General features: G+C 38.6%; 1 protein-coding gene across 9 annotated transcripts in view; it reads left to right on the top strand.

Moving 5' to 3' along the window:
- abcc9 (ATP-binding cassette, sub-family C (CFTR/MRP), member 9) overlaps nucleotides 1–25,983 on the top strand; it is a 71,621-nt gene that overhangs the window by 32,263 nt on the left and 13,375 nt on the right. For 4 of the 9 annotated variants that reach the window (XR_005447402.1, XR_005447403.1, XM_038738816.1 and 1 more), the window contains 20 exons: nucleotides 714–819; nucleotides 3,581–3,619; nucleotides 4,971–5,009; nucleotides 7,065–7,166; nucleotides 7,986–8,070; nucleotides 8,297–8,377; nucleotides 9,995–10,132; nucleotides 10,555–10,680; nucleotides 10,854–10,953; nucleotides 11,299–11,372; nucleotides 11,599–11,832; nucleotides 13,176–13,330; nucleotides 13,915–13,984; nucleotides 14,374–14,531; nucleotides 14,876–14,968; nucleotides 16,870–16,972; nucleotides 17,327–17,440; nucleotides 19,034–19,154; nucleotides 22,244–22,374; nucleotides 23,314–23,392. Coding sequence is in view for 6 of the 9 variants with exons in the window: in XM_038738816.1 (XP_038594744.1) it covers nucleotides 714–819; nucleotides 3,581–3,619; nucleotides 4,971–5,009; nucleotides 7,065–7,166; nucleotides 7,986–8,070; nucleotides 8,297–8,377; nucleotides 9,995–10,132; nucleotides 10,555–10,680; nucleotides 10,854–10,953; nucleotides 11,299–11,372; nucleotides 11,599–11,832; nucleotides 13,176–13,330; nucleotides 13,915–13,984; nucleotides 14,374–14,531; nucleotides 14,876–14,968; nucleotides 16,870–16,972; nucleotides 17,327–17,440; nucleotides 19,034–19,154; nucleotides 22,244–22,374; nucleotides 23,314–23,392 (2,148 nt within the window). In the remaining 3 variants the exon portion in view is untranslated. The remainder of the gene's footprint in view (nucleotides 1–713; nucleotides 820–3,580; nucleotides 3,620–4,970; nucleotides 5,010–7,064; nucleotides 7,167–7,985; nucleotides 8,071–8,296; nucleotides 8,378–9,994; nucleotides 10,133–10,554; nucleotides 10,681–10,853; nucleotides 10,954–11,298; nucleotides 11,373–11,598; nucleotides 11,833–13,175; nucleotides 13,331–13,914; nucleotides 13,985–14,373; nucleotides 14,532–14,875; nucleotides 14,969–16,869; nucleotides 16,973–17,326; nucleotides 17,441–19,033; nucleotides 19,155–22,243; nucleotides 22,375–23,313; nucleotides 23,393–25,983) is intronic. The other 5 variants (XR_005447404.1, XM_038738821.1, XM_038738820.1 and 2 more) reach the window with 2 other exon arrangements.

Below are 25,983 nucleotides of genomic sequence, written 5' to 3'. Positions count from 1 at the left end.
CATGATTTATTTTTGTGCCGAGTGCTGGTGTAATGGTACTGGAGTAACTGTAGAGTGTGTTTCCGTACCTGTATTTCCGTGTGAATCACTTTTTCAGAACGAGGGAGGACATTTTGGCTGCTCCTCACGTCTTCAAGGGAATATTTTAGCGTTAGGACCTGGGTTTAGAGTAGTTAGACTAAAAGTAGGGTTAGGTTTAGGGTTGATTTTAGGCATGCACTGCTGATGGTTTAATTAGGGGATAAGGAATGAGTGAAGTCATTGGAGGAATAGCATGACACGGATGTGTGTGAAGTGGAAGAAGGACTTTTTTCACCTTAAAATTATATATCAAGAGATTAGTAAGCGTTGTGTTGTTGTGGAGTATCACTCTGTAGCTAGGTTACTCGACCTTTCCTGACCTGTGACCCCATTTTAAGGTCGCAAAATTCTCACGACCACAATGTGCCAAGTTATCATGTGTATTTCAGTAAGACATTGTCGTCTATTTTGTTTTCAAAAGCAATATTGCAATATTTACAGTTAGAATTAGATTATATTACTATCTCAAGTGACCTCACGTGGGATCACGTGGGAAACCCTGCCATGTAGTGTATAGTTTCTATAAAGGACAATTTATGAAATTCCTTGAAATAAATTCAAACTCCATCATGTTCTTTATATTATAGGAGGATAACGCCAACAATAACAATCTCAATGTTTTGTTTGTTCAGGTCAGCTGACAATGATTGTTGGCCAGGTGGGTTGTGGGAAATCCTCCCTGCTGCTTGCCATGCTTGGCGAGATGCAGACCATCGAAGGAAGAGTCTTCTGGAGCAAGTAAGACATTACAAAAACACTTAATTAAACACAGTATCTCATGTCACATTAAGTCAAGTATGAAATATACAAGTAAGGCGTATCTTAAGTTTCTGTCACTTTTATCCTGTTAAGCTGATGCTGTTTTGATGCTTGAATGTTGTTCCTCAAATGTAAGTCACTTTTGGATAAAAGCGCCAAATGAGTAAATGTAAATTTCTAAGCTTTCTTGAAACAGACTATCTTTAGGGCCCTATGATTTCTTTGATGCGGAAAACAGAATTGCGGAGAAACTGTAAATCGCGGAATATCATGGAATCTGATATTCTGAACATTTTATATCTGAAAAATTCCGGTTTCACCTAGCATAATACGCATTTTGTCCGTAGCACTTAAACCAAATGAACAGGAAAAAACTATACTGCTATGCTTTGATTTTCTCCATGGGCGCTGCTTCTGTCCTCCGCTCTCTGCGTGTTGGTCTTTCACCGAGGACGGGGCTCAGCGACCTCCTCCACACACACGCACGCACACACGCACGCACACACACACACACACACGCCATCATATCGAAAAGAGTCTGCGCCCTAGCAAGAGCTCATCACTTCAACAAACTCTCAAAAGTGCAACCACATCTGCAGATGCAAGACACGAGCTCCTTGAAGACTTTGTGGCTGTGTAGGTGGAGTGAGATATCCCCTAGGGATAAAATAAAAAAGCTCCATCCGGTCAAGCTTTGTAAACAGGGATGAATGTTTCCCACATGGAGTAGCCTCCGTCAGACTCGCTTATTACTGTGTGTTCAGCAGCATATGGAGACTGTCCTGCAGAAGAGCCGTGGGAAGCAAATATCAGTTATCGACTATGGTAATAACCTATTTAACAGAGGACAATTCACAGTACATGTACTGCAACAATGCAATCACTGTGAATTGTCCCCCCTGTTAAATAGTATTATAGTATTTTAATGTCGTACTGTTGCAATACATTTATTGTGAATTGTCCCCATAAATAATTTCTAAATCCACATTTGCATGATACATTGATATTGATTACATTTTTAATATTTTGTCATTTAATTGTTTTGAAATTGTATTCATCCACACTCTTTGTAATGATAATATACGACTAAATGGGAAAACCCAGTATTCAGGAAAATTAAAATGGAAAACACGGAATATGGGAAAAAATAAAAACGATTTCATAGGGCCCTATATTTTTAAAAGTACTATGACAGTACAACCATTAAGACAGTTTCAACCTAAAATACTTTAGAACTGCTTCTTACGTCTGTAGCCTCTCAAATGCTAATCAAAATTTCCATTTATATATTATCCAAGGCCTCATTATAAACAAACTCAATGCTTCTCTTATTTAGTATTCCATTAAGCTGTTTGTGTTTTCAGTGATCTTTTCATAAGCTTAGTAAGGACTGTTTATATCATATTACTTGGATGTAAAATATTATCTTGTTTGTGCACAGAGAGAAATATTCACAGTTTGAGAGATACAGACAGCGACAAATTATTATCCATTAGCATCAAGTGTCCATGAGCAGTATTCAGTATGATTTAATTTGCTGCTCTGATGATTATAAAATAATTAAATGACGTTGTTTGCGTTATTGGACGTATAAACTCAGTCATAGTCATATTTCATGACATTTTAAAGGAATTTGTTCTCAGCTGAATATAACTGCTGTTCAAGGCAATGACATGGGGATACTATGAAGTTACCATACCAGTGCCATTATCAGTATCATTATTTTGTTTGTCTGTTTCCAACGCGACAGTCAAATTACCTAAAGTCTCATACAACAGCAACAGAAGTGAAAGTTTCTAAGAGTGACTAAATCAATACTAATGAGAATATTGACTTAGCAATAATGAGAATGTGAGTCAATACTCTCTCAATGATTTACCCTGAAGGTAATTTCATTCTGATGTAGAGCGCTGGGCTAAAATGACTGCGAGCATCACTTTGAATCAGAACAGAGTAATATTTACTGTATATTATCATGTCCTTTGTCACGAGCTAACCCCATTCTTCCTCTGACTCCCTGATTTGGTCATTTTTACAGGCATGTTGGAAGCTGTTACTTGTATAATCCATGAGTTTCTATGAGTACCATAAGTAAAATGTCTTACCATGGTATTCCCCTCTTTAGTGAGAAAGACAAGAGCAGCACATTGTTAGTGTATTAAGATTACTGTTAGAGCAAGGAAAAGCATTTGTACATGGACACTCAACAGATACAGCCAACACTAATATTACGTCAATGATAAAGTTAGCTAGCTAGTTAGCAAATTGTGCAAGTTTACATTTAGCTACTTTTAGCTTTTTACTTCAGAACAGTTGAAAATTTATGTTTTTCTGAGGATTGACAACAAGGTGCTTTAGGGTGTTTTGAAGTGCACGCTTTCTTTTTGTGCATATCACTGCATCTTAGAAACCTTTGGGACATTTTGCTCAAGTTTCCTTCCTGGAATTCCAGCTTTTGTTGCATTTATTTCTTACAGGAAGTTTGAATTTTTATCAGCTTTCTGTCTCAACGTCATCAGTCACAATATCTGCAGATTATAGATGCAGATCTGTGTCAGAAGAGAATCTGTCACCTCCAGTACACTAACCTTTGCAGTATGTGTGTGTGTGTGTGTGTGTGTGTGTGTGGTATGTTTGCACATCTGTTTCTATGTTTATGTGACTGCATGTATACATGGATGTATGTGTGTGTGTTTACGTGGTTTCTATCCCTTTACCTCCTGCCTTCTTGCCATATCAGACTGCCTGAGTGTGAGGTGGCCCGCGAAGAGAACATAAGGTACTTTCTCTCTGGTCTCGTCTTTCTTAAACATAATCATATACACAGACTCCGAACATTCACATTTACTTTTTATCCATTGAGCTGATTTGTCTAATTTACAGTGATTTTATTACCAGCAGTGAAAGGCAACTTAATAGCCCTGAACAAACAGAGCTCAACAAATTCTTTTCACAACGTCTGGTGAACTAAAAGCATTAAATAGTATGACAAAACATTCTTCAAGCGTCACCTTAATGTCAGTGTAGCCAGTAAGTGATGACAACATAGACATCTACAGTATATTATATATAGTTCACCAGCTAGATCTGTAATAATATTTATAAAAAGAAAACATTGTAGGACTTACAGTACAGTATACAGTGACTATAAAAACAGAATCAGAACCCACTCTGACATGAGCATTATTAAAATTATCCATCCCCTTGGCTGAACATGAACATATGATTCAGGACTGCTACGATACTTGTGTTTTTGCAGGAAGGCCCCAAAACAGTAATGCCATCAGTGTGTGCAGTTGTAGCCATGCATGGTGGATCTTCCACCTGGTGTTGTTAATACCTCACCAGGTGGAACCGAGATTCATTAGAACAGAAAACCAGTCCTGATGTTTTTTAGCACATTGTAAAGACTCTTAAACTGGGCCAGTACTGTCCCTGAATGTCCATATAGTACCAAAGGCGTACTTGGACTGAAAAGATAGATCATCTTAAGGTAGGGCTCGTCACTGAAATAAGAGTTTATCCGCCAGACGCAAGCAGAGCTGTGCACCATGTATGTTTGTAATTTGAGCTAAAATAGGTACAGGTTAGGTGCTATCTCGAATATCTCTACGTTCTATAGGGCCTCATTATGTAAACGCAGACTGAATATATGTATATATGTAATCCTTTAACCCAGGCCATAGATATCATACGCACACGCACACTCACTCATACACACCCTCATGCTCATAACATGTGAGACATTGTCGAAGAAGCCACAAAACCTAATTATTACAGACAGACAGTGACTGCATCACTTAGATGGCTCTTCATTTCTGGGTGGGAAGGTTAATTTGGTTAACAGTTGGAAGGCTAACATCATGTCTTCATTATCTGGGGTTTGGCATGAAAACACATCTGTCTCCTCCATTTCTTTCTGTCTTTCTCTGTCTCTCTTCCTCCCTTTGTTGTAATTTTCCATGTTTCCTGTGTCACCTTTGACAGAAAATAAGTTAGTTGCTCTTAGCTGTCTCTCTCTCTCTCTCTCCCTTTCTCGACTTTTACTACATATTTCCACTCACAAACACAAATATACACACAGTTGATTGCAGTAGGCTCATTCTAACACGATGACGTGACTTTAACAGTTGGTCAGAGACAGAGGAGACTGACGAAGACATCAGGAGGTATATGTTCTTCTTCCTGTCTCCTGCTTCAGTTTTCAGATGTGAAGTGACCCACTCATTCATTTACATCTCCTCCCTTTGCTCTCATCTGATTTAACGTCATTTTTCATCTTTACTCTGCCTCTGTCAGGAGAAAGTACTGTTTTCCACTGCACTCAGAACTATTTCTTGCAGTATTTCAGGCTGTGTTGTTCATGGACAAATACATATGGGCATATGTGTTTATTTTGGTATTTTTTTCTCTGTGCAGTATACTGCAGTTATACTACAGTTTAGTCTGTGTGTTCCTGATCTTTCTTTGTGTACATTGTGTTTTTTTAAGCTTTTTTACAGATATTTTAGCTTTATAATATAATAAACTTCACGTTTATACTACTTTGAGACACAAAATGCAGCTCAAACTGCTTTAGACATAAAAGAGCAAACAATTTAAACAACAATTAAAATATGAAAATGCATTTCAAAAGAGGAAAGTGAAATAATATACAGTGTTTTATTTACATATTTACTTTTATACAGAATGTTTTTTTATAAACCTCTTGGAGCTGCAAAGTCTTTTAGTATATTGGTGATTGAGAAACTCTGCAGTTTTAGTGAAAGATAAACTCTTTTAATATGTGTCTGTTCAGGAACAACCACATCAGCCTTTGGAGTGTACTATCTTCTGCACATTGAGTTGATGATTGGTTTTGTGCTCTCTGATTTAATGCTGGGAGTCGTCGCCCTAACACAAATCAACAAACTCCAACATGCTCTGCTAATAGAGATGTTTTATTTATGCAATCTCTAGACGTGGTAACAGTTAGGCTTTTTGAGTTAGTACCTTTAATCATTCATGACCCCCGCATAAGTGCTTTCATTCTTTAAGGCTTGGCCCGGATACTTCCATAACACGTGCAGGTGTTTTTTTTTTAATAAGAATACATATGATGCTCTGATAAAGTCTTTTTTATCAATGTCTAAATTTCTCCAATGTCTGACTGTTATATTTGAGACAATACAGTTTCAGGGAGTTTATGAATTGTACTGTGTGCTCCACATTTCTATTACAAATTTCTGTATGTTTTGCTTAAACGTACAATAATCCTTTAATAATAATGTTTGCACTTTATTTCAAGTGACAAAGGGCCAGTCAAGTCATTCTGGATTATATGTTAATGTCCGACAGAACACACAACTAAGTAAAAATAATTACTTTAGAGACTTTCACTACTACACTATTTTGTTGACGCTATGAATTATTCTCTGTTTTTTAGTGGTGTAGCTAAACATCTGACTCCCAGCAAAGTCCTTCAGTTGTTGTTGTTGTTGTCCTTGTTGATGTTTTTATCGATGTTTGTGTTGTGTAGCTGATATTATTGTTGATTTTTGTTATTGTTTCTGCCGTTGATAATTTGCAGCTCATCATTAACCCAATCCATGATCCATATTTCTCTCTCATATCTTGACAAAACATTTTTAATTTTTTGTGGTGGAGTTTGACCGCTTCCAAAGCCTAATCCTCCCCCTTGTCCTCCTTTTTTTTTTTTATGTTTGGGTGTCGCATCTATAAAGCTGGCTAGAACAGGAGTACTGATCTGATATTATGTTCACTAAACAGTTTTTAGGCTCAATTTTCAACAATGGAAATAAAGAAAGAGAAGTATCTGGTAGCCATAAGCTGAAGTTGCAGTTTGGATTTGTAAAAGATATAGTGTGACTTCTGAAATATTTTGAAGATTGAGGTGATAGATATTCTTAAAGGTAAAATAGAGGTAGTGAATACTTGTGAAAACTTGTGTTGACCTACATAAAGAGAAACCAGATACATCACATTTAAAGGATTGTCACAAAAACAACAACAAATTCCTTGTTTCGATAAAGAAATCTGATTTACTGTATTAGCCTTCTTGAAAACAACGTAAATATCACTGGAAGGAATTAACTGTTACGGTAATGTAACTGACCAGAGATGGCAGACCAGTACTCCTGCTCTTTAAAGCTTTATGAATTCAGGACTTCAGGACTTCTCAGTAGTTCTTACTTGTCTGCCTCTGTTTCCCATGATGTACCCAGCAAGAACAGATACTCTGTGGCCTACGCTACCCAAAAGTCCTGGCTGCTCAACGCTACAGTGGAGGAAAACATCACCTTTGGCTGCCATTTCAGTAAACAGAGGTAGAAAAAAACAAAAAAAACACAGCTCACAATAACAACCAATTTCAGGAATGATGTTGTAATAATGTCCTTGCTGTTGGCTTCTTCTTATTATTTCTTTGTAAACTGAGTGTCTTACCCTTTTCATGCATGAATTCTTCTACATAGGACAGATGTGTGGGGGCTATTTTGAGCTATTTTAAGTTATTGTACCATGTCCCAACCATGCATCATAAATTCAAAATAGGGGGAGGGAAGTGGAGATGCAGCAAAAACCTCAGCAATGACCGTAAAATCCTTTTATTCTCATAAAACAAGACCGGTAAAACAACTATTTTTCTAATAAATTGGATGTTAGAAATACTTTTAGCCAGATTTTGATTATATATTTCTTGTACATTTTGTTCTGTGACTGAAAATACATCTATCCACTCCATTGGACGTGGTCAGCCAAAGGATAGATTCTGCCTTATTTTTATATTTTATTTAAAATAATGATACAATTTGCGCATAAAATAACTTTATGTGTATATTCCAAAATTTGTTTTTTGGACTTATAATGAGTTTTACTGAATCATTTTTGATGCTGTTGATGCATGGCGTCCACTGCTGTGGACACATTTCAAAATTAAATATACTGTGAAAAAAGGTTTATAGACATAGTTTATGACTTGTTTAAAAGTAAAAACAAAACATGAAAATAATTATTACATTGTGATTTAATCATTCATGCATGATGAAAAGGTGTCTTAGACTACAACTCCATGATTGTAGGTAGGTTCTGTAGGGTGATACGGTGGTAGGAAGACATTAAGATGTCATCTGGGATGTATTTTTCAGGTACAAGGCAGTGATTGACGCCTGCTCTCTGCAGCCAGACATTGACCTGCTGCCTTTTGGAGACCAAACTGAGATCGGAGAGAGGGTACGCACATGTTTAATTTATTGCCAAGTAGATTAATTATCATTATTACATGGTAAATGTGAATACATTCATTTGCAGTATCTATCAAATGAACACTAAGATTTTAGTGTCAATATGTATTCTGAAAAGAAGGGATAATAAGCTAAAATATCACTGAAAGACATTTAAGCTTATTTTTGGTACTGTACTGATATCTGACTTCTCATCACGTGTTGCTGTGATTTAGGGCATCAACCTGAGTGGCGGTCAGAGACAGAGAATCTGCGTGGCCAGAGCTCTCTACCAGAACACAAACATCGTCTTCTTGGTGAGCTAAACCTCTTAAAAAATGTACAGAAGATTGGAGATAACTGATGGCTTTCTGTCTAATAGATGTGTAATAGCAATTGTGTTTTTTAATTTCACACTGGAAGGAAGGACTCTTCAAGGATAATGACTCCAGTTTTGTTGTGTATAGCTGAATTAGATTAAAGTCCAGCAGAAAGAAACACCTTCTCTTTACTGGATTAGTTTCAGTCATATCCTAACCCTACATTTCTTTATGATTGACTGTATGATACGACAGATAGTGCATGTTGGCCTTTGGGATGAGGAGGTGTCCGTGTTCGCTCTCCGCTGTGCTGTCATGTGTTTGTCTTTTCGAGTAGTTGCATAGTTTCCTGTTGCCACCGCAAGCTTTAATTGGTTATCAAGCATACATTCCACATTAAAAGCTATCAGTGGCATTCTTTTATACACTCATCACTCTTCGTAATGTCTAGAATGGTTTAAAAAAAAGCGTACTTTGTAAAACTGTAATGTTTAATGAGGAGGGGATGTTTTCTTTAATTAACATTATTTCACTATGAAAGTGCAGCTGCTTGGGCTTTTCATATCTGATCTCTGGGTTGAAATACACGTCGTCATACCCACTCATCATAAAAAGACATCAAATAATCATAACCAGAGCTCCATTACCACACGACGGCACACGCTCTAGTCGACCCACCCAGCAAGATAGACACTAATGGAACAAAACATTCATTTAAGTCTTCACGAGTAAGTCAACATCATGGGAACAAGTGGCTATAAACATTTACAGGGAATCAAATTAGCTCAATGATAAACAGGAGACATTATCAGGTAATACAGAGACACTGAGATCTTTTTTACTGTGTAGGCTGGGTTTACTTCATGGCCCTGGTGGAAACTTTGTTGAGATTTTTGAGAGAAAAAGAGTTTAAAATGTCATAAACAATACTGAACCGGCTGATTTTTCTGTCCTACTTACTTGACACTTGTAAAGTATATTCTGTGATATTTCTTTTTACACTCTTGATGGACCTATGGTGGCTGTTGCTGAAGTAACAATTAATAGGGATCCAAATGGACAACAAACAATACACAATGTTTTGATCAGCTTCTAGATTTCACCTGAAGATTAACCTGTTGTTTACTGTCAGGAGGTTGCCTCACAAAATATTCCAGGAATTCAGTTGTAGGGGAAAATAAAAGAGCTAGAAAGCAACATTGTGTAAAAATAAAAGTTAAATGGGATCTCAGAATAGGGGTGGGGAATAGAAAATGACAAAAATGAGCACAGTACACTTGTACCTTTCCTTGACTACTTGTTTTGTAGACTCTTGTTTCTTTGATGCTCAATGTGGACGCCATTTGCGACGAGTGTGTGTAACCTCCGGTGCGATAACACACACAGCTAAACATCACCACATAAACAGGATTCAGGTCATGCATTTTTGTGACATAACCATAATAATACATAATGTATTACAGACTGAGAAAATCAGGTCCCTCATCCATGAGTCCTCTGTTTTTCTTACAGGATGACTTATTGTCAGTGTTGTACACGTGTGTGAGTCACCCTCTAAAATCTGGCTTATTTCTTGTCTTGCTTTTAAATCCGTCTCCGTCTTGTGTCTCACAGGATGATCCCTTCTCAGCACTGGACATCCACCTCAGTGATCACCTGATGCAGGAAGGCATCCTCAAGTTTCTGCAGGATGATAAACGGACTGTAGTCCTGGTCACCCATAAACTACAGTACCTCATACATGCAGACTGGGTAATATAACTAAATAAATTACTATACTTTTCTATGGAACATATACAGTAGTTTTATTTGAATTAATATTCAAGTGAGATTTTTTTAGTGGCGTGTCTCAGTGAGAAAGTCAAATTTTCCATAACATGAATTTCTTGATCTATTTGTATGTATTGGATTCTTATGCAGCCATTTTTTACTACCTTTTAATAGTATTTATTATAGATATCTGTCCTGCTTTTTCAGTCAAGTTTTCCAAATGTGTAACACTAACATTAAAATCCTTCCCTGGGTTAATAATTATTCTGATCTCTGTTACCACAAGAGAAATTAGGACACGCCCAAAAATATGAAAATGATAGTCCCACATATTCTCCTGCATTGACCATGTTCAGGTTTGTTGTTTCATTCATTTTGTGTGTTTTTCTATGTGTTTTGCCCAGATCATAGCAATGAAGGACGGCTCTGTGCTGAGAGAGGGAACTCTAAAGGACATTCAGACTCATGACGTGGAGCTTTATGATCACTGGAAGACCCTGATGAACCGACAAGACCAGGAGCTGGAGAAGGTAGTGGGACAATGTTTCAATTTCTGATACCATAACAGCATCTCCACCTAATTTGTACTGCAGATAACTGATGTACCAAATGGACATGACCAAGGTTTTAACCTGGCAGTAAAAGCTTTAGTCTGTCTCTAATGTAATGTTTCTATTATAATCCACTGTGTCTCTATACGTAGGACATACAGCAGGACAGTCAAACGACACTAGAGAGGAAAACACTGAGGAGAGCTTTCTACTCCAGAGAGGCCAAGAACCAGATGGACGATGAGGACGAAGGTAATGGATTCACCACTTTTCTAAAGTCGGTCCTTGGGGCCAGTTTCTTAACAGACTCTTAAATTTAGTCATCGGTTGTAAATTTCTTCGCCTCATATACAAAATACATGCAGTCAGACATAACTCAGAAGATAAAACCTGAAATGTAAATTTTAGATCTGACAAAAAGTGTCCAAACGGAACCACTGGTACATTAGGATTCAACGATTTCTAACTCTCGGGTGATTAATGTCGCTTGCAGAATCAAATTTTTCAGCTTGCTTTTTAGTAGTTGTAGTGGTACAAAAGTGTTTAATGTTAGTTTGAATCAAAAGTCATTTTAATTACTGATTTTCATTCTATCAGAGGAAGAAGAAGAGGAGGAAGAGGATGACAACATGTCCACAACCACTAACAGAAGATCAAAGATCCCATGGAGGGTAATCCATCTTTGCAGCTGCACACATCTTTTTAGCACATATAGAGCTGATCTAAATGAGCTGAAATAAGTTAAAAATATTACTATTATTATTAAATTATAAGGGATACAAAATAGGAATAGCATGCAATTAACTGATCTGCTATACTAATTACTTTCTTCTGCATCCAGACCAGGTCCATTTATTTTGATCATCTGTTGTATTAACTGCCGCTTCATCTCCTCAGATGTGCTGGTGTTACATGTCTTCTGGTGGCTTCTTCATGGTCTTCCTGATGGTGTCCTCGAAACTCCTCAAACACTCTGTCATCGTTGCCATCGACTACTGGTTGGCTCTCTGGACCTCCTCTAAAACCAATCAGAGTGCTGGAGCAGGAACGTACGCGTCTAATGGGACCCGCCTGGCTGACAGTGCCAGCAGCAACGCCACACTGCCCACACCTGGTAATCCGGAGGCCGAGGTATAATATTCCTGGTTTGTCTTTTTTATTTTGGCCAATTGTGGGGATGAATTTGTCACAATATCCTTTATAATACAATTTTTATGAAATTTTAAGGGGTTGGTACCAAAAGAAGTAGGAGAGGAAACTTACTTTACCTGCTCTGACTAACCCTCTCCTGCTCTTTACCTGCTCTGACTAACCCTCTCCTGCTCTTTACCTGCTCTGACTAACCCTCTCCTGCTCTAAACACTGGGAACTGCCGTAAATTTGCAGCAAAAGATTTGCATTATATTCTAACTTATTATAAAGCAGCGATTCCCATACTTTTTAGACAATGCACACCCTTCTACATCGTGGTTGCTGCACCTCCAAACCCCCTTTCTCTCTAGGTTTTTTTACTTATTCATTTATTTATTTATTTATTTTCTCATCTGATTGGTTACACGTCGCGAATAATAGCCTATCAACACTTTGCTCTGGTGAGCAGCGGGGCTGTAAAGGCAGCTGATATTACTGAAGTTGCAATAAACATCAAATTATAATGATCTGTTTCTATGAAGACAAGCATCATAGCAACTGTTACCCCAGTGAACATACCCGAAGTCACAGAAACGTGGTTTCACTCAACGACACTCTTGAAAATGGCGGCTTTTAAATCAGTCGCTCTCCCCTTACCCACTCGCTGCGCTTAAACACAGCATGCATCTGACTTCTCTGTCTTTTCACTGCAACTCTGAATCGCAATGTAACGTTAGACATGTTACTTTAAAAATTAACAGTGGTAGTAAAGCTTTTTTTCATACTGTGATGGTTAAACTTTGCAATCAATCCACAGTTCACCTGCATGCTGAACCGTGCGGAGGGAGGTGTTTGGTATTTCCATGCCAAAATAAAATATGTTTCATTTTTTTTTTTACAAATCGCACCCTGTTGCAGCCTCAAAAACAGATAACATGGACAAAAAAAGGACCCATTTCAGGATTTGTAAGTACAGTGCGGGTGGCTCATTCTGATAGGGCGAGGAGAGAGTGGGAAAGAGGTGCATGAGTAGCCATTTCCTGTGAGCTAATGATAATAACATTTTTAATTTTTTTATTAAATTTACATAGGAAAGTTTTTAATTCAGGCATTTTTCTTGTCGCGCACCCCCTAGAGGCAACTCATGCGCCCCCATGGCTGTTGTAGAGTGTGTATCGTGAATAAGTATTTTAGAAGGAAATGATTTGGAAATTACAGACCTGTAAAATTACGTGTTACCCTGTTGAAATATATGCAAAGTCAAATATTTGACAAGTAGATTTTAAACAGTTAACGATATATAGCTGTGTATTCCTGTGTGTGTGTGTGTGTGTGACCCACAGAGCGACTCCTACTATCTGCCAGTGTTTATCGTCCTGTGTGCGGCTGGAATCACGTTATGCCTCATCACTTCTCTCACTGTGGAGTTTCTGGGTCTTTCTGCAGCCACCAACCTGCACCACAACCTGCTCAACAAGATCATCCACGCTCCCATCAGGTACACAAACGCACACACAACTGTAACAAGTCCAGACTTAAAGTACATTTTCACACATTTATGTTTTGCACAAAGACTGAATCTGCCAGCTGTCACTGTAATTAAAAATGTTCAAGAGCAAAACAACAGATACAACAGCGATTTGCAAATCATGAATTGTGAAGACCTCAGGATTTTTAAGTGCTGTGACTTAGGTGACTGTCTAATTGAGCAGCTGTTAATCTTCCATATGTCTTCACTGATTTGTTTTTATTAGTTCCCGATAGTCTTATTGGCCCAGTATCAACAGGATGTTAGGTACAGTACCTTAAATTACTGAGGCTTTTCTTTAAAAAAGGATCAAAGACAGGACAATAGCAGTCCTGTCCCCTCTGTGCGATCGCACTTGACTTGGCTTGCTTTTACTGCTTTAGTCAGTAACCACGGTGAACTAAGTATGAAAGCTACATCAGTGTGGTCTCTTTGTCTGACTTACCTCTTTTCTTTTTTTAAGGGGGAGGAAAGGTCAGAAAGTGGGTAACATAACCTTTGTTTAAATGTCAGAGCTGGAAAACAAATGTTGGATTTATTACTTGTCTTCTCAGGTTCTTTGACATCACTCCCCTGGGGCAGATCCTCAACAGATTCTCTGCTGATACCAACATCATAGACCAGGTATGTAGATGATTTCAGGTACAGTAGCATGACAGGCTGAAGAAAAGAGATCTTAGTCACTGTGAAGAGGACTTACCTACATTGTCTTTTGTTGCACGGGAAAAATCTACATATTTTAAACATTTAGTTGACGCTTTCATTCAAAGCGACTTACAATTGCTGTATGTATCAGAGGTTGCACACCAGGGGTTAAATGTCTTGCTCAGGGACACATTGGTGTCTCACAGTGGATTTGAACCCAGGTCTCTCACACCAAAGGCATGTGTCTTATCCACTGCACTCCTAAATACTTGCAGGGAAGAAGTTAGATTATTATACTGTTATCTGTAAACTAAACAAAGACTCCAAACATGAATTCACTCTCACTTCATCGTCTCTTTATCTCTCAGCACATTCCTCCAACGCTAGAGTCTTTGACGAGATCCACGTTACTCTGTTTGTCAGCCATCGGGGTCATATCGTCCATCACTCCAGCTTTTCTGATCGCCTTGGTTCCCCTGGCGGTGGCCTTCTACTTCATCCAGAAGTACTTTCGGGTGGCCTCCAAGTAAGTCAATAGTGTATTTATTGAAGAGTGCATTGTTTTTGCATTTAATCAAATCTGAAAACAGGAAACAAGAACTTTTGGCTTTATGTACACATTAATTCTGGGTTAAAATCTGTTTAAACCTTTCAATTCCTGTTCTTTTTCTGTGTAAACCAAATATAATTAACCTTATTTGTAGGCTTATTTGTTGACTGATGCAATTCCTTTCATTCAGAAAACAGCATATAGCATTAATATAAAGTATGTATGAATGAATATGGGACTGACCTGTTAGTACATACATTTATACATAAAAAAGTAGTTTATAAACTCATATCCTCATATTCATACTCGCTCTCTCTCAGGGACCTCCAGGACCTTGATGACTCCACACAGCTTCCTCTGCTTTGCCACTTCTCTGAGACCGCTGAAGGTCTCACCACTATAAGAGCATTCAGGTACAACACACATTACTTTTTTACGTTTTTGTCCCTCTGGGGACACTTTATAAATTTAGGTTGGCCGCACACTACAGGAGAATTGGGCCAATTCTTGGTCCTGAGCTTGGGCTGGTCGGAAACAATAATTGTCCCACATGATCCTGAAGTGTGAGGGGTTTCCAGACCTAATCTTAAGGTTAGCGAATGGATCGGAGCCGCAACAGCCTATGAGAGCGGGATGACTTATTTATTTTCTCGCACTTTACAATTTATAAACCGTTTTACACACAGTTAGATTCTCTTCTTTTGTTTTTCTGTGTAAAACACAGCACACGCAAGTGCAACTACCTGACAACGACAGTCTCCCTCCATGTTTGTTTATGTCTGAAGTCACATGTGTGTGGTCCTGCGTCTTGACTGAATCTTCTGGTGTGTGAGTTCTTAAGATTAAACTATTAACAATCTGTTAACTCTGTCGTTATGTCTGTGGTATCCCACGCTTTTTAAAGCTGGTAAGAGGAAAATCCTCTAGTGTGCACCAGGCATTACATCCTGGACACTTTTTTTTTGCGTGTAACAGCTACACAAAGCAGATTTTCCACCTTATTTTCTACCTTATGCGTGGTAAGGTGTTAAAATTAAGTCCCTGGAGGCTTCTCATATGCAAGCATGACCTCTGAATGCCTAACCCATAACCTTCACCCCAAATATAATCTAAGTTTAATTCTTTCTGTAAACAAAACTAAATCTGAGGCCTAAAATAAATCGTATGCCAGCTCTCTCTGCTGTCCCCAGATGGGGAATAAGTCTTGCAATGTGACTGTATAAAGACATCTGCATAGCCAGAACAGAGTAATGAATTGCATCCATTAATTGCATGTTTGGTGGTTCAACCCCTATTTTACTCCTGTCCGAGTGTCCTGGAACAAGAAAATGAAATGTTTAGAGAAATTGGTGTGCTTTTTGATAAATGACATGTTGGTTTTGACATTTTAATTCCACAGCCTGGTTATAGTGTTACAGCAATCGAGAAAAACTTGGATCACTTTTTAAAAAACAATCAGTGTCTTGACCACATCGAAAGTAGTAATCGATAAGAATTATTAAGATGTGAGCAGCATTTCTCTCTGTTGTTATAGAGCCAGTAGCGGTGATATCAGTCTTAATATTAATACTTATAACTGCAGTGATGGAAGCATTAGTTCTAACTCGTGTTGTAGTTAAAGTTATATTGGAGGAAGCAGCAGCTTCTTGTATTTCTGTCTTCACCCTCTTTCCCATCGTCGGTATAATCCAACATTAAACAGCTCTCATGCTTTTTTCTCCTCTCCTCCCTGAGGACTTCCTCTTCCTCACACACACACACACACACACACACACACAAATATACAAACACTGAGAGACTCACACACACACACATACTCAAGCGCGTATCATGCACACACCCGCAGAATGAAGACAGATTCTTGGCAATCACTGGATGGTTCCCATTATCCTTGTCCCCTGGTCTCCCTCCAAACCAAGTCTAGTTTAGATGGCAGTGATATACTACTGACACAGATGATAATAAAACCTTGAGATCCAAACTATTTTATTCTAATTCTTATTTTGCAATTGTTTTTATTGTCATTTTTTCTTATATCCTGTTTGCACTTTTATTCGCTGTTATATTTATTATGCATAGTTATAACTCCACATCACGAAATGCTTCATTTGTGAGTTATTTGTTTTAATTTCGATATCACATTGAGTAGAGATAGTTGTAAACCTTGTGGACATCCAGAGAGGATGCTGTCAGTTAGGCCAAAAACAGGGGAAAGGACAGCCAAATGCAAACACCAACAACATAGTATTCTAATGAAGAGATTCATAGAAGAACGGAGGGATGTATTTTGAATCTTATGTACGCTTTGTTTCAGACACGAGGCTCGTTTTAAACAGCGTATGCTGGAGCTGACAGACACCAATAACACAGCCTACCTGTTTCTGTCTGCTGCCAACCGCTGGCTGGAGGTCCGAACGGTGAGAAACTATGTTATGAAATATGTCTCACTTGACTGTTTACTGGTTGTTCCTCCGGTACTATAGAAGCATATCCGTGTACAGTCACTAGATATTTTACATATTATTTCTTGTAAGCCCAGTCTTCACCACATAATCAGTGGCCAAGTTTTTAATGAATAGAATATATGGAGGAATATCTAAAGTTTGTTCATTCTTACATGTTATGTTGATCAGACTCTAGCAGCTCTTTGTTTTTACTTCTCTTACACTTGGTGTATCGGTGGACCTGTGTTCAAAACGCTCTGTAAATCTATATTTTGAGTTATCATGTTCTGTGAGTTAACATTTCTTCTTATTCTCTCATCTGTGCAGGACTACCTTGGAGCAGTGATCGTGCTGACAGCAGCAGGAGCCTCCATATGGAGTTTTAGCTACGGTCTGCGTTCTGGAGGCCTGGTGGGCCTTGGGCTCACATACGCCCTCACAGTGAGTTTTCTCTCTTAGCTTTCTCTGCTCTTATCTGTTTCTTTTTATTCGGTCAATCTGCCTGCCTACTAATGTAAATGGCCACCTGCAGTTTTTGCTGTAAGTTTACTACACATAATTTCAATCAATCCTACACCTACGGCTACATTTTGTAAATCTCATTGCGTTACATCTCACTAATTGCACTTCTCCACTGATTTGCTAGACAGCTGTCGTGATGTAATTTTTGTACTTTAAAAATACATTTTAGTGAAAACAACCTATTTAGTGTAGACAAATGGCATTTCAATAATGTCAAATCCAGGGAAGGTTAAAATCAGGGGCAACTGGACTTGGTTGAAGATACTTAAAAGACGTTTCGTCCCTCATCCGAGAGACCTCTTCAGTTCTGACTGACTGTTTGGGAAACTCAGCTATTTAACTGTCTTTATGGTTGTTGAAGACACCTGAGACCGAGTTTGAACAACCATCGTTGGCAACAGGGTGTAAATGGATTCCTCGAGGGAAGCCATTTAAACCCGGGTCGAGAAACCGTCGCTTAACAGGGGAGTAGGTCTGTGACACCACTTATCCCCTCTGTCCTTTCATGTCTTCAAACAAACAAACGTTCACTTATGGCCTCAGGCGAGAATGCCAACGATGGTCATTCAGACTTGGGTGTCTCCAACGACTACTAACAAACCAGCGGTATCGATCATCTTGACAAAGACCCCACAGAAGTTAAATAGCTGAGTTTCCCTATTAGTCATTCAGAACTGAAGAAGTCTCTCGGATGAGAGACAAAATGTCTTTTAAGTATCTTCAACCAAGTCCAGTTGCTCTTGATTTTAACCTGCCTTGGATAACTATGACCTGGATGACTGAGAACCTTCACAAATAATAATAGCACCCTGAGGTTCAGCTTTAAAATGCATTAGCTGTTATGTAATGTGGCAGTGCAGCCTAGTGGTCAGAGAAGCTGTCCTGTAAACAAACACTTTCAATATTTGGTCCACAACAACAGCCAGTACGTCTTTCTTGTTCCTGTTGTGGGAATATGTCCTATTAAAGCACAATACCAACTACAAAAGAGGACCCTTAATTATGAGGTGCTGTTTCAGAGAGTAGATATTTGTCAAAATGTACTTTTAAGATCTTTTTCTTTCAGTTGATATGAGTTCCTCTGTAAATACATTTGTACGCAATTAAATTACCACAAGTGAAACACACCAAACTAGTGGCTATATAATATTGTGATTTGTGGTTCTGGCACAACTCCAACCAACACCTTGCACAGTGGGCCCTGTCACATTAATCAAACAATACATTCAAAAAATAAATTGTATTTAAAACACAGGTAGAATCAGCAAAGGATTACTGGTTGGTTTCTAGGTGAAATTCTGCTTATTTTAAGCTGATGAGTGTGCTTCATGGTGACAGTATATAAACTCAGCGCACTGGGGGTAGAGAAAAGATAAGTCTGTTGGGGCAACCAGTTCATTTTGGCCCAGGATCCCTTAGGGGGTTATTTCCACCATGGTTTACACTGCGGAGATAAACATTATCTCAATAATGGAAACATGATCCAGTCTCTCTTCATATGTCACTGTGCAGGTCACCAACTACTTGAACTGGGTTGTGAGGAACCTGGCAGACCTGGAGGTCCAGATGGCAGCTGTGAAGAAGGTCAACAGCTTCCTCAGCACAGAGTCGGAGAACTACGAGGGATCTATGGGTAACTGAGTTCTTGTTATCAAGCTGACACACAAATCCTGGTGACCCGATGCAGCTTTGCAGAACTGGTGAAATTATGCATCACTGTGTTATGACGTTTTTCATAATGACCCCGTTAAGCCCAGGAGAAGAACCACATCTTTTGTGCCGTATTTATTGAATATCTCAGACAGCAAAACGGGCCAAAGTGTCTCATTTCTGCATTCTTGCAATAGCCTTCCACCAGCATTTGCCAAAAACCAAAAGTGAAAAACTTAACATATACAGTATAACAGGATAAAGAAAGTAATTTATACACACACACCATACTTCAATATGATTTTGTTTTCCAAGTACAAAGAGATGAAGACCAGCTCTTCTTGTAACTGTAGAGTATGTGTGTGCGCACGTATGTGTTTGTAGTCCAGAAAGTTTAGGGTTTCTGAGATGTGCTGTTGTTATGGTGAAATACAAATGCTGCTGGAATTTCTTCCTGGCTGGAAAGATAACAAAACAGAGCCTTTTCATTATTTAACTGCTTTTCTATCAGGCTAGTGCCACTGAGATAACCAATATCTAACCGAGCCAAAGCAAATCTAACTAAACCAAACCTCGTGAACAAAAAAGGAAACACTCTTGAATCTGCCAAAGGAACTTTCATCTAGACAGAGCAGCTATTTCTGGAAACATAACAAAAACAATTCCTGAGCTTGAAGGATGGCTGGAAGAAACAAAGAAGGTGATGGAGTGAAAAGAAACCAAGAGAGAATAGCTGTTTTTTCCAGACTCTTTTAAAGTATTAGAAAAGTAGGAGAGCGGAGTTAAGGAAAGAGATGGTCTCTTATGAGGGTTGACTTTTCTTCTAAACTTTGTGTTTCTCAGTAAATGACCCAAGAAACCATAAAACAATCCCAAAACCCCTGAGTGACTGGGAACAGAGAGTATTCCTCTCTGACATCATGGAAGCTTCCAGCAAATTGATAAAAGCAGAAAATTCTCCAAAGTTAGGGAGGAACAAACAAAGTCTGTAGCAGAACTATTAAATTCTTATCTTGTCAGTGTTGTAATATGGATAATACTGAAAAATACTTACGTGGTTTGAAGATTATACATTTTTAATATCAACCTTTTGTTATGAATTGAGGTCCGGGAGTTTGAAAGACCTTGCCGTTTTTCTAAGCACAGAGTTGCATGATGGGAAGTGTGGTATCCAGAGTAAAATATGGAATAGGTTGATTGATGACCCTAAATTGTCCTTAGGTGTGAGTGGTTGTTTGTCTATGTGTGGCCCTGAGATGGACTGGCGACCTGTCCAGGGTGTACCCCGCCTTTCGCCCGACGTCAGCTGGGATTGGCTCCAGCCCCCCCGCGACCCTGTACGCAGGAGAAGCGGTTGACGATGGACGGATTGGGTGATGACATTCATGCCACCCTTAGGATGAATTTTAATAACTTTGATGATCCCTTAACTTTTCATTTAGCGTCGTCATCAGGTCAAATTAATTTGTCCAATACTTTGGTTTACTATTTACTACTTATTTGTGGTGTTTTGTGCTAGTTAGCAGCTAGTTAACATTAGCGTGCAAACATTGCCAAACTAAGATGGTAAACATTATAAGTGCCAAACATTTGGATGATAGCATTATCACTGTGAGCATGTTAGTATGCTGATGTTAGCATTTAGCTCAAAGCACCGCTGTGACTACAGAGCTGATAGCATGACTGTAGACTCCGAATGCTGTGACTCAATTCGGATACTTCTGTTTTATGTAGTACACGAACACGACTGTTGTGTACTTAAAGGAAATGATGATTACCGCCAAATTAACATAATAAACACACTATTGATGGCTTCAATCGAACAACAGTATAATGGTACTTATATGGGAAAAAACACATGTAAAACTTAAATTTTTGTAATGCTGTGTTTACCAGAGCAACCGCAACTACTGCAGCTTTCCTTTCCTTTCAAGATTAAGGGTGTCCCGCATTCTACTCTTTTTTGACTTTACACCTTCCTGGTACTCAAGGTATGCTGCGTTTTGCCATAATTGTCAGTGTGAATACTTAAGCACTCAAAATAGCAAGTGCAAATACAGAAGAACGCAAATTGAAACACAGCAGTAGTCATGGAAGCGCACTTGCAAATCACTTGAGTAATTTATGGTGTACTAGTGATTTTTATATCTTGCACAGGATTAGTACAAATGCGAAGTAAGTGGCACGTTAGATTGTGTCCTACTGAGTACTGTTACTTGTCATTATAAATGGTTGTACAGAGGCAGGCATGTATCATTTTCTGATAATCCAAAGTTTTGTTGATTTGAGTATCATACAAAGCAAAATCTGGTAGTTTAGTGTCAAACTTTCACAAAATAAAACACTACTTTGTCCAGCCAAAGTTTGAGTGTAGTTACTTTTGTTCCCACTTCTATAAAAAAAGATATTAGGAATATTTTAATAACCTAAATTGGTGCGTGCAACAATTTTAAATTAATAAATTGTCTGAATCCTATGTAATTAAATGAAGAAGAGCTACACCATTCAGTGACATCCAGTCAGCAGTTCAGCTTATCAATGAGGTCAAAAACTCTTTAACTGGTCATAGTGTAAATAATCAGGACAAACATATACAAGTTAACTAATATTAGAAATCTAGATATCATGCCCTGATATATTATTAAAAACCTTTTTCGTGACATTTATTAGTATCAAAGTAAATATGGCAGTTAAATGTAGGATAGCTTTTAATTTGTCCAGCACTGTGCTAAAGATTGCAGGAATAATAGATTTAAATTCTACAGTTTAAAGTAATAATTTAAGAAAGTGTGGTTATGATGTCAGAATCTCTACAACACTATAATAGGAAAAACTCTACCCTTGTATATCTGCAGTGTTATGACTTGGTCTATATGGTCTATACGCTGCTGTTTACACCAGCCAGGACTGTAACATACACAACTGGCAAGCAGTAAGTGGCCTGTTTTTTTTTTTTGAGGTGGCCTACTACAGACTGCATTTTCCAGTGTGACCGGGTTCACCACCCTTCAGGGAATGTGAGAGTTAAAATAAATGACTATAAAACACTCGTGTGTGTTTCTCTGCCTCTAGACACCTCTCAGGTGCCTGAGAACTGGCCCCAGGATGGGGAGATAAAGATCCAGGACCTGTGTGTGCGCTACGATCCCATGCTCAAACCAGTGCTCAAACACGTCAACGCGTACATCGAACCAGGCCAGAAGGTAATTAACATGAAGCTGTGAAGCGAGCGTGGGCAGGGTTGGGAGGAGTGGTAGCGTTGCGCTTACAGTTGCAGGTGTTGATAATTTGTGCTGATATTTAATATTTATAATTACTTCAGATATCAGTTTGAGCTGTTAATTGTTCATTTTGAGTCTAAAACTTTTTATTCAAACGTAAGATAATATAAGCTACCACATCCAATAATTTTACTGGTAACACTTTTATAAGCACTATATAACATTTTTAAATTGGTTGAAGTTGTAAGCCTATATAGGGAGAATTTAAAATGTTTCCTAATGTACAGTATTTGAAAAATGATAGCTTATGTAGACATAAATAGTAGTTTAATGAAGTTAAAACTAGCAATATTGTATTAATCAATATGTTGAAGAAACCACAGATGGCCAGTAATTCAAACCTGGGATAAGAAATATTCTCCATGCAGCATTTTCCTCCCCACCACCAGCTACGGGCTCTAGAGTAGCTCCTGGCATATGCCCGGTGTTTTTATCCACTTTGTTTGTGTAACCACATGGTAAAGCTTTTTCTGAATTTCACTGCAGGCCTCCTCAAAAAGTAGAATCTGAGATGGGGTTTATCAAACTCATCACAAACTGTAAATGAACACAAAATGTTCCCAAAAGCAAATATAAACATCATTGTGAGTGTCCAACGTAATAGTTTTTTAAATATTGTTTAAATCACAAGCACAGTGTGGAATGTCAAAGGCTAATAAGAAGGCCGTGGGTGTTGTTTAAATGTGGCGTTTTCCTTTGAAGTCACGGTCATGTGCCTCCATTAAATATGAAGTGACACCCGGTTGACCAAACTCCATTCACACTCAGCATGTACCTGCCACTCTGTTATCACGCAGGTGTCTGATGTCTCACAGCGGTGTCACAGTGAAGCTTATTGACTGTCTCTGCTCTTCCTGCTAGGTGGGAATCTGTGGTCGCACAGGCAGCGGGAAGTCTTCTCTGTCGTTGGCCTTTTTCAACATGGTGGATATTTTTGAAGGTTGGTCTGTCTCCTGTCACACTGTTACCACTTCTTTCATCTCTCTCTCAGCTTTGGTTTCTATTCCTGCAGTCTCTCTTGCCTCTCTTTGTCTTGCTGTCTTTCACCGGTTGGGTTTGTTGTGTCGGTTTGGGAACATTACAGGAGGATTTCCCTCAGGTTTGCTGCCTTGAGTACCTCCTCACCATGAGTTGTTTTTTACCCCAAAAATCTCACTGTTTCTGTTTCTCTCTTTGTCTCTCGTTTTATCTTTCTGTCATGTTCCTTCTTAGCCATTTCCGTTAATCTACTCATGAGATAAAGTAAGTTATGTTTACTTTTAATCTCATACTGTCCAAAAAGAGTGAGAGGGAGATGTAAAAATGAGTTCCCCAGTGTCTAATCTCTTCAGGGAGGTGGATGGCAGCGCAGAAATCAGAACGTTTCCTGGGAAATCTATCTTACATTTAGAAACAGCACAGATTGGAAGAGACAGGAATATTTATAGTAATTATTCTCTGGTATCATGATGGATCTAATGCTTGAATTCTTTATTCCTGCTACATTGTAGCCCTTTTACTTTAAAAAGTAGTCTCCCTCTTAGTTTACACTTCCTTTCTAAAGTGGTAATCATAAACCTTTTCAACTGTAAATCTGGTCCCTCTTAGTTCCTCTAACTCACTATAGCACATTACAAATGTGGGTAATTCAACAGTTAGACCCAGAAAATTTTAAGTCCCTTTTTTAAAGTTCCCTCTTCCTTTATTGAGTTATGTCTTTTTTGTGCATGTACTAGGTTTGCAAAGTGAAAAAGCCCAAAGTCCAGCCGAAAGGGAGTTCCCATCTCCCAACACTGCTCTGAATTGCCTGAAAACAGCTCTTTTGTAGTCCAGCCTTTGCTTCCCTTTCTTGTGATGTCACAAGTAAATACGTGTCATAATGCTGACCGAGCGGCTACTCCGACACGCCCTCAAAAACACAGTGGAAAAACACTGAGCGGCAGCACAGCTCTCCTCTCCCTTCCAAACACTAGTTTACCCTCCAGGCCGCTAAAACTGTTTAGTGTTTCTGACCTTCCCCTAAACTTTCCTTTTTTATTCTTAAATACTGCAAAGTTTTAACGCATCAAGCTTTTAGGAACTACCACTTTTCTTTTGTTGAACTGCTCACAGATATTAGACATATGGAAAATGTAACTACTGTAAGCACTGTGTGTGTATCAAAGCCTGAAACATATTACTGTTCCATAGAGCTCCATTGTTTAAAAGAAAAAAGAAAAAACTATTAAAAACACATCACTGCTGCACTGGCTGACATGTTGTCGTCACCATGAGCACTCGCGCTGTAGTTTATTCTGATTTAGTCCCACATACACTGTCCTGCTGCCCCAAATACTCACCAGAGCACCACACTTGGATTAATTGTCCCCAACAAATGCACTATTTCCTCATGTTTGAGTGATATTTGCTAAAAACTATAGAGCTCAGCTGTTTAAGTGAACAAACCAACAGGCTTGGAGCTGAGTGTATTTTCACTCCTGTCCCTTCCCACTCCCACAGAAATACTCCTGTCCAGTCCCAATCCTAGAAGAATGACTCCCATCCCGCTTCTCTCCCGTTGACTATTTTACTTTCCTCTCCCAGTCCTGGGATAAATGGTGAAAGTGACACAGGAATCCCATCACCCACAGGTTCCCGAAAAAATGTCCGACACTACAGACAGGAAGTCATAAAGTATTGAGAAGCTAACATGTTGTTGGTTTTGGTCTTTTCATAAGATTTGTTGACGATGAGAAAAATATAGAATAGCGGCAATAGACTTCTCTTTAAAGGATTATAGAGACAATCCACTGAAGCAAACCTTTAATAAAACATTTAAACTCAATTACAGAGAAACACAGTCAGATGTGGGTTGAGGGGATTTAATTGAGACAAAATAAACATAGTGGGTTTTGGTTAAACTAAATCACGACAGGAGGTAAATTTGTCATCTAGATTTCCTTCAAGAGATTTCTGCGTCATCTCAAAATGTCGACCATCTTCCCTGTAGTATAGAAGTGTATGTTTATGTTAGAGAAAATGTTTATTTAACCGTCCCTCCTTGCATTACAGCTCTTTTTAAACACAGAATGTGAGGGTCTTTTTGTTCTTCGTGTGGGTTGTTTCACTTTTAAAATCCTGACAAGAGGACCTGAAGTGGACTCTTCTATCAGAGGATTAAAAACAGGACAAAACAAAAGACGTGGCCCATTTCTTCGCCAGTCATTTCCAGGCTCTGGGTCAAATTTCTTCAAGACGGCAGTCAAAGTCTTAAAACTGTCTTTTGTATTTATAGGATTTTGAAAGTGAGTTGTAATCGTATCACTCTGTTTTTAGTCTGGATGAAGATGACAGATTATTCGGACAAAGATGAGATTACACAGTCACTTTTTCCATACACGCGCGCACACACACAGCTGGGCAGACATTTCATTTAACAGTAAATTAAGACATGTGTCAGCAGCATGTCCTTATAAAGCAGTGAAATAAAACCAGAGCAGCATCCTGATAGCTCTCTTTACTGAACTGTACAGGACAGTCTTGATTTCAATGCTCCAAAAATAAAACATTGTA

The sequence above is a fragment of the Micropterus salmoides genome, unplaced genomic scaffold (genome assembly GCF_014851395.1).
Source record: "Micropterus salmoides isolate LMB-PRFRI ecotype aquatic unplaced genomic scaffold, ASM1485139v1 Ms_hic_scaffold_23, whole genome shotgun sequence".
Taxonomy (NCBI): Eukaryota; Metazoa; Chordata; class Actinopteri; order Centrarchiformes; family Centrarchidae; genus Micropterus; species Micropterus salmoides.
The sequence above is the reverse complement of the archived record's forward strand: the minus strand, read 5'-3'. Positions and strand labels throughout refer to the sequence as shown.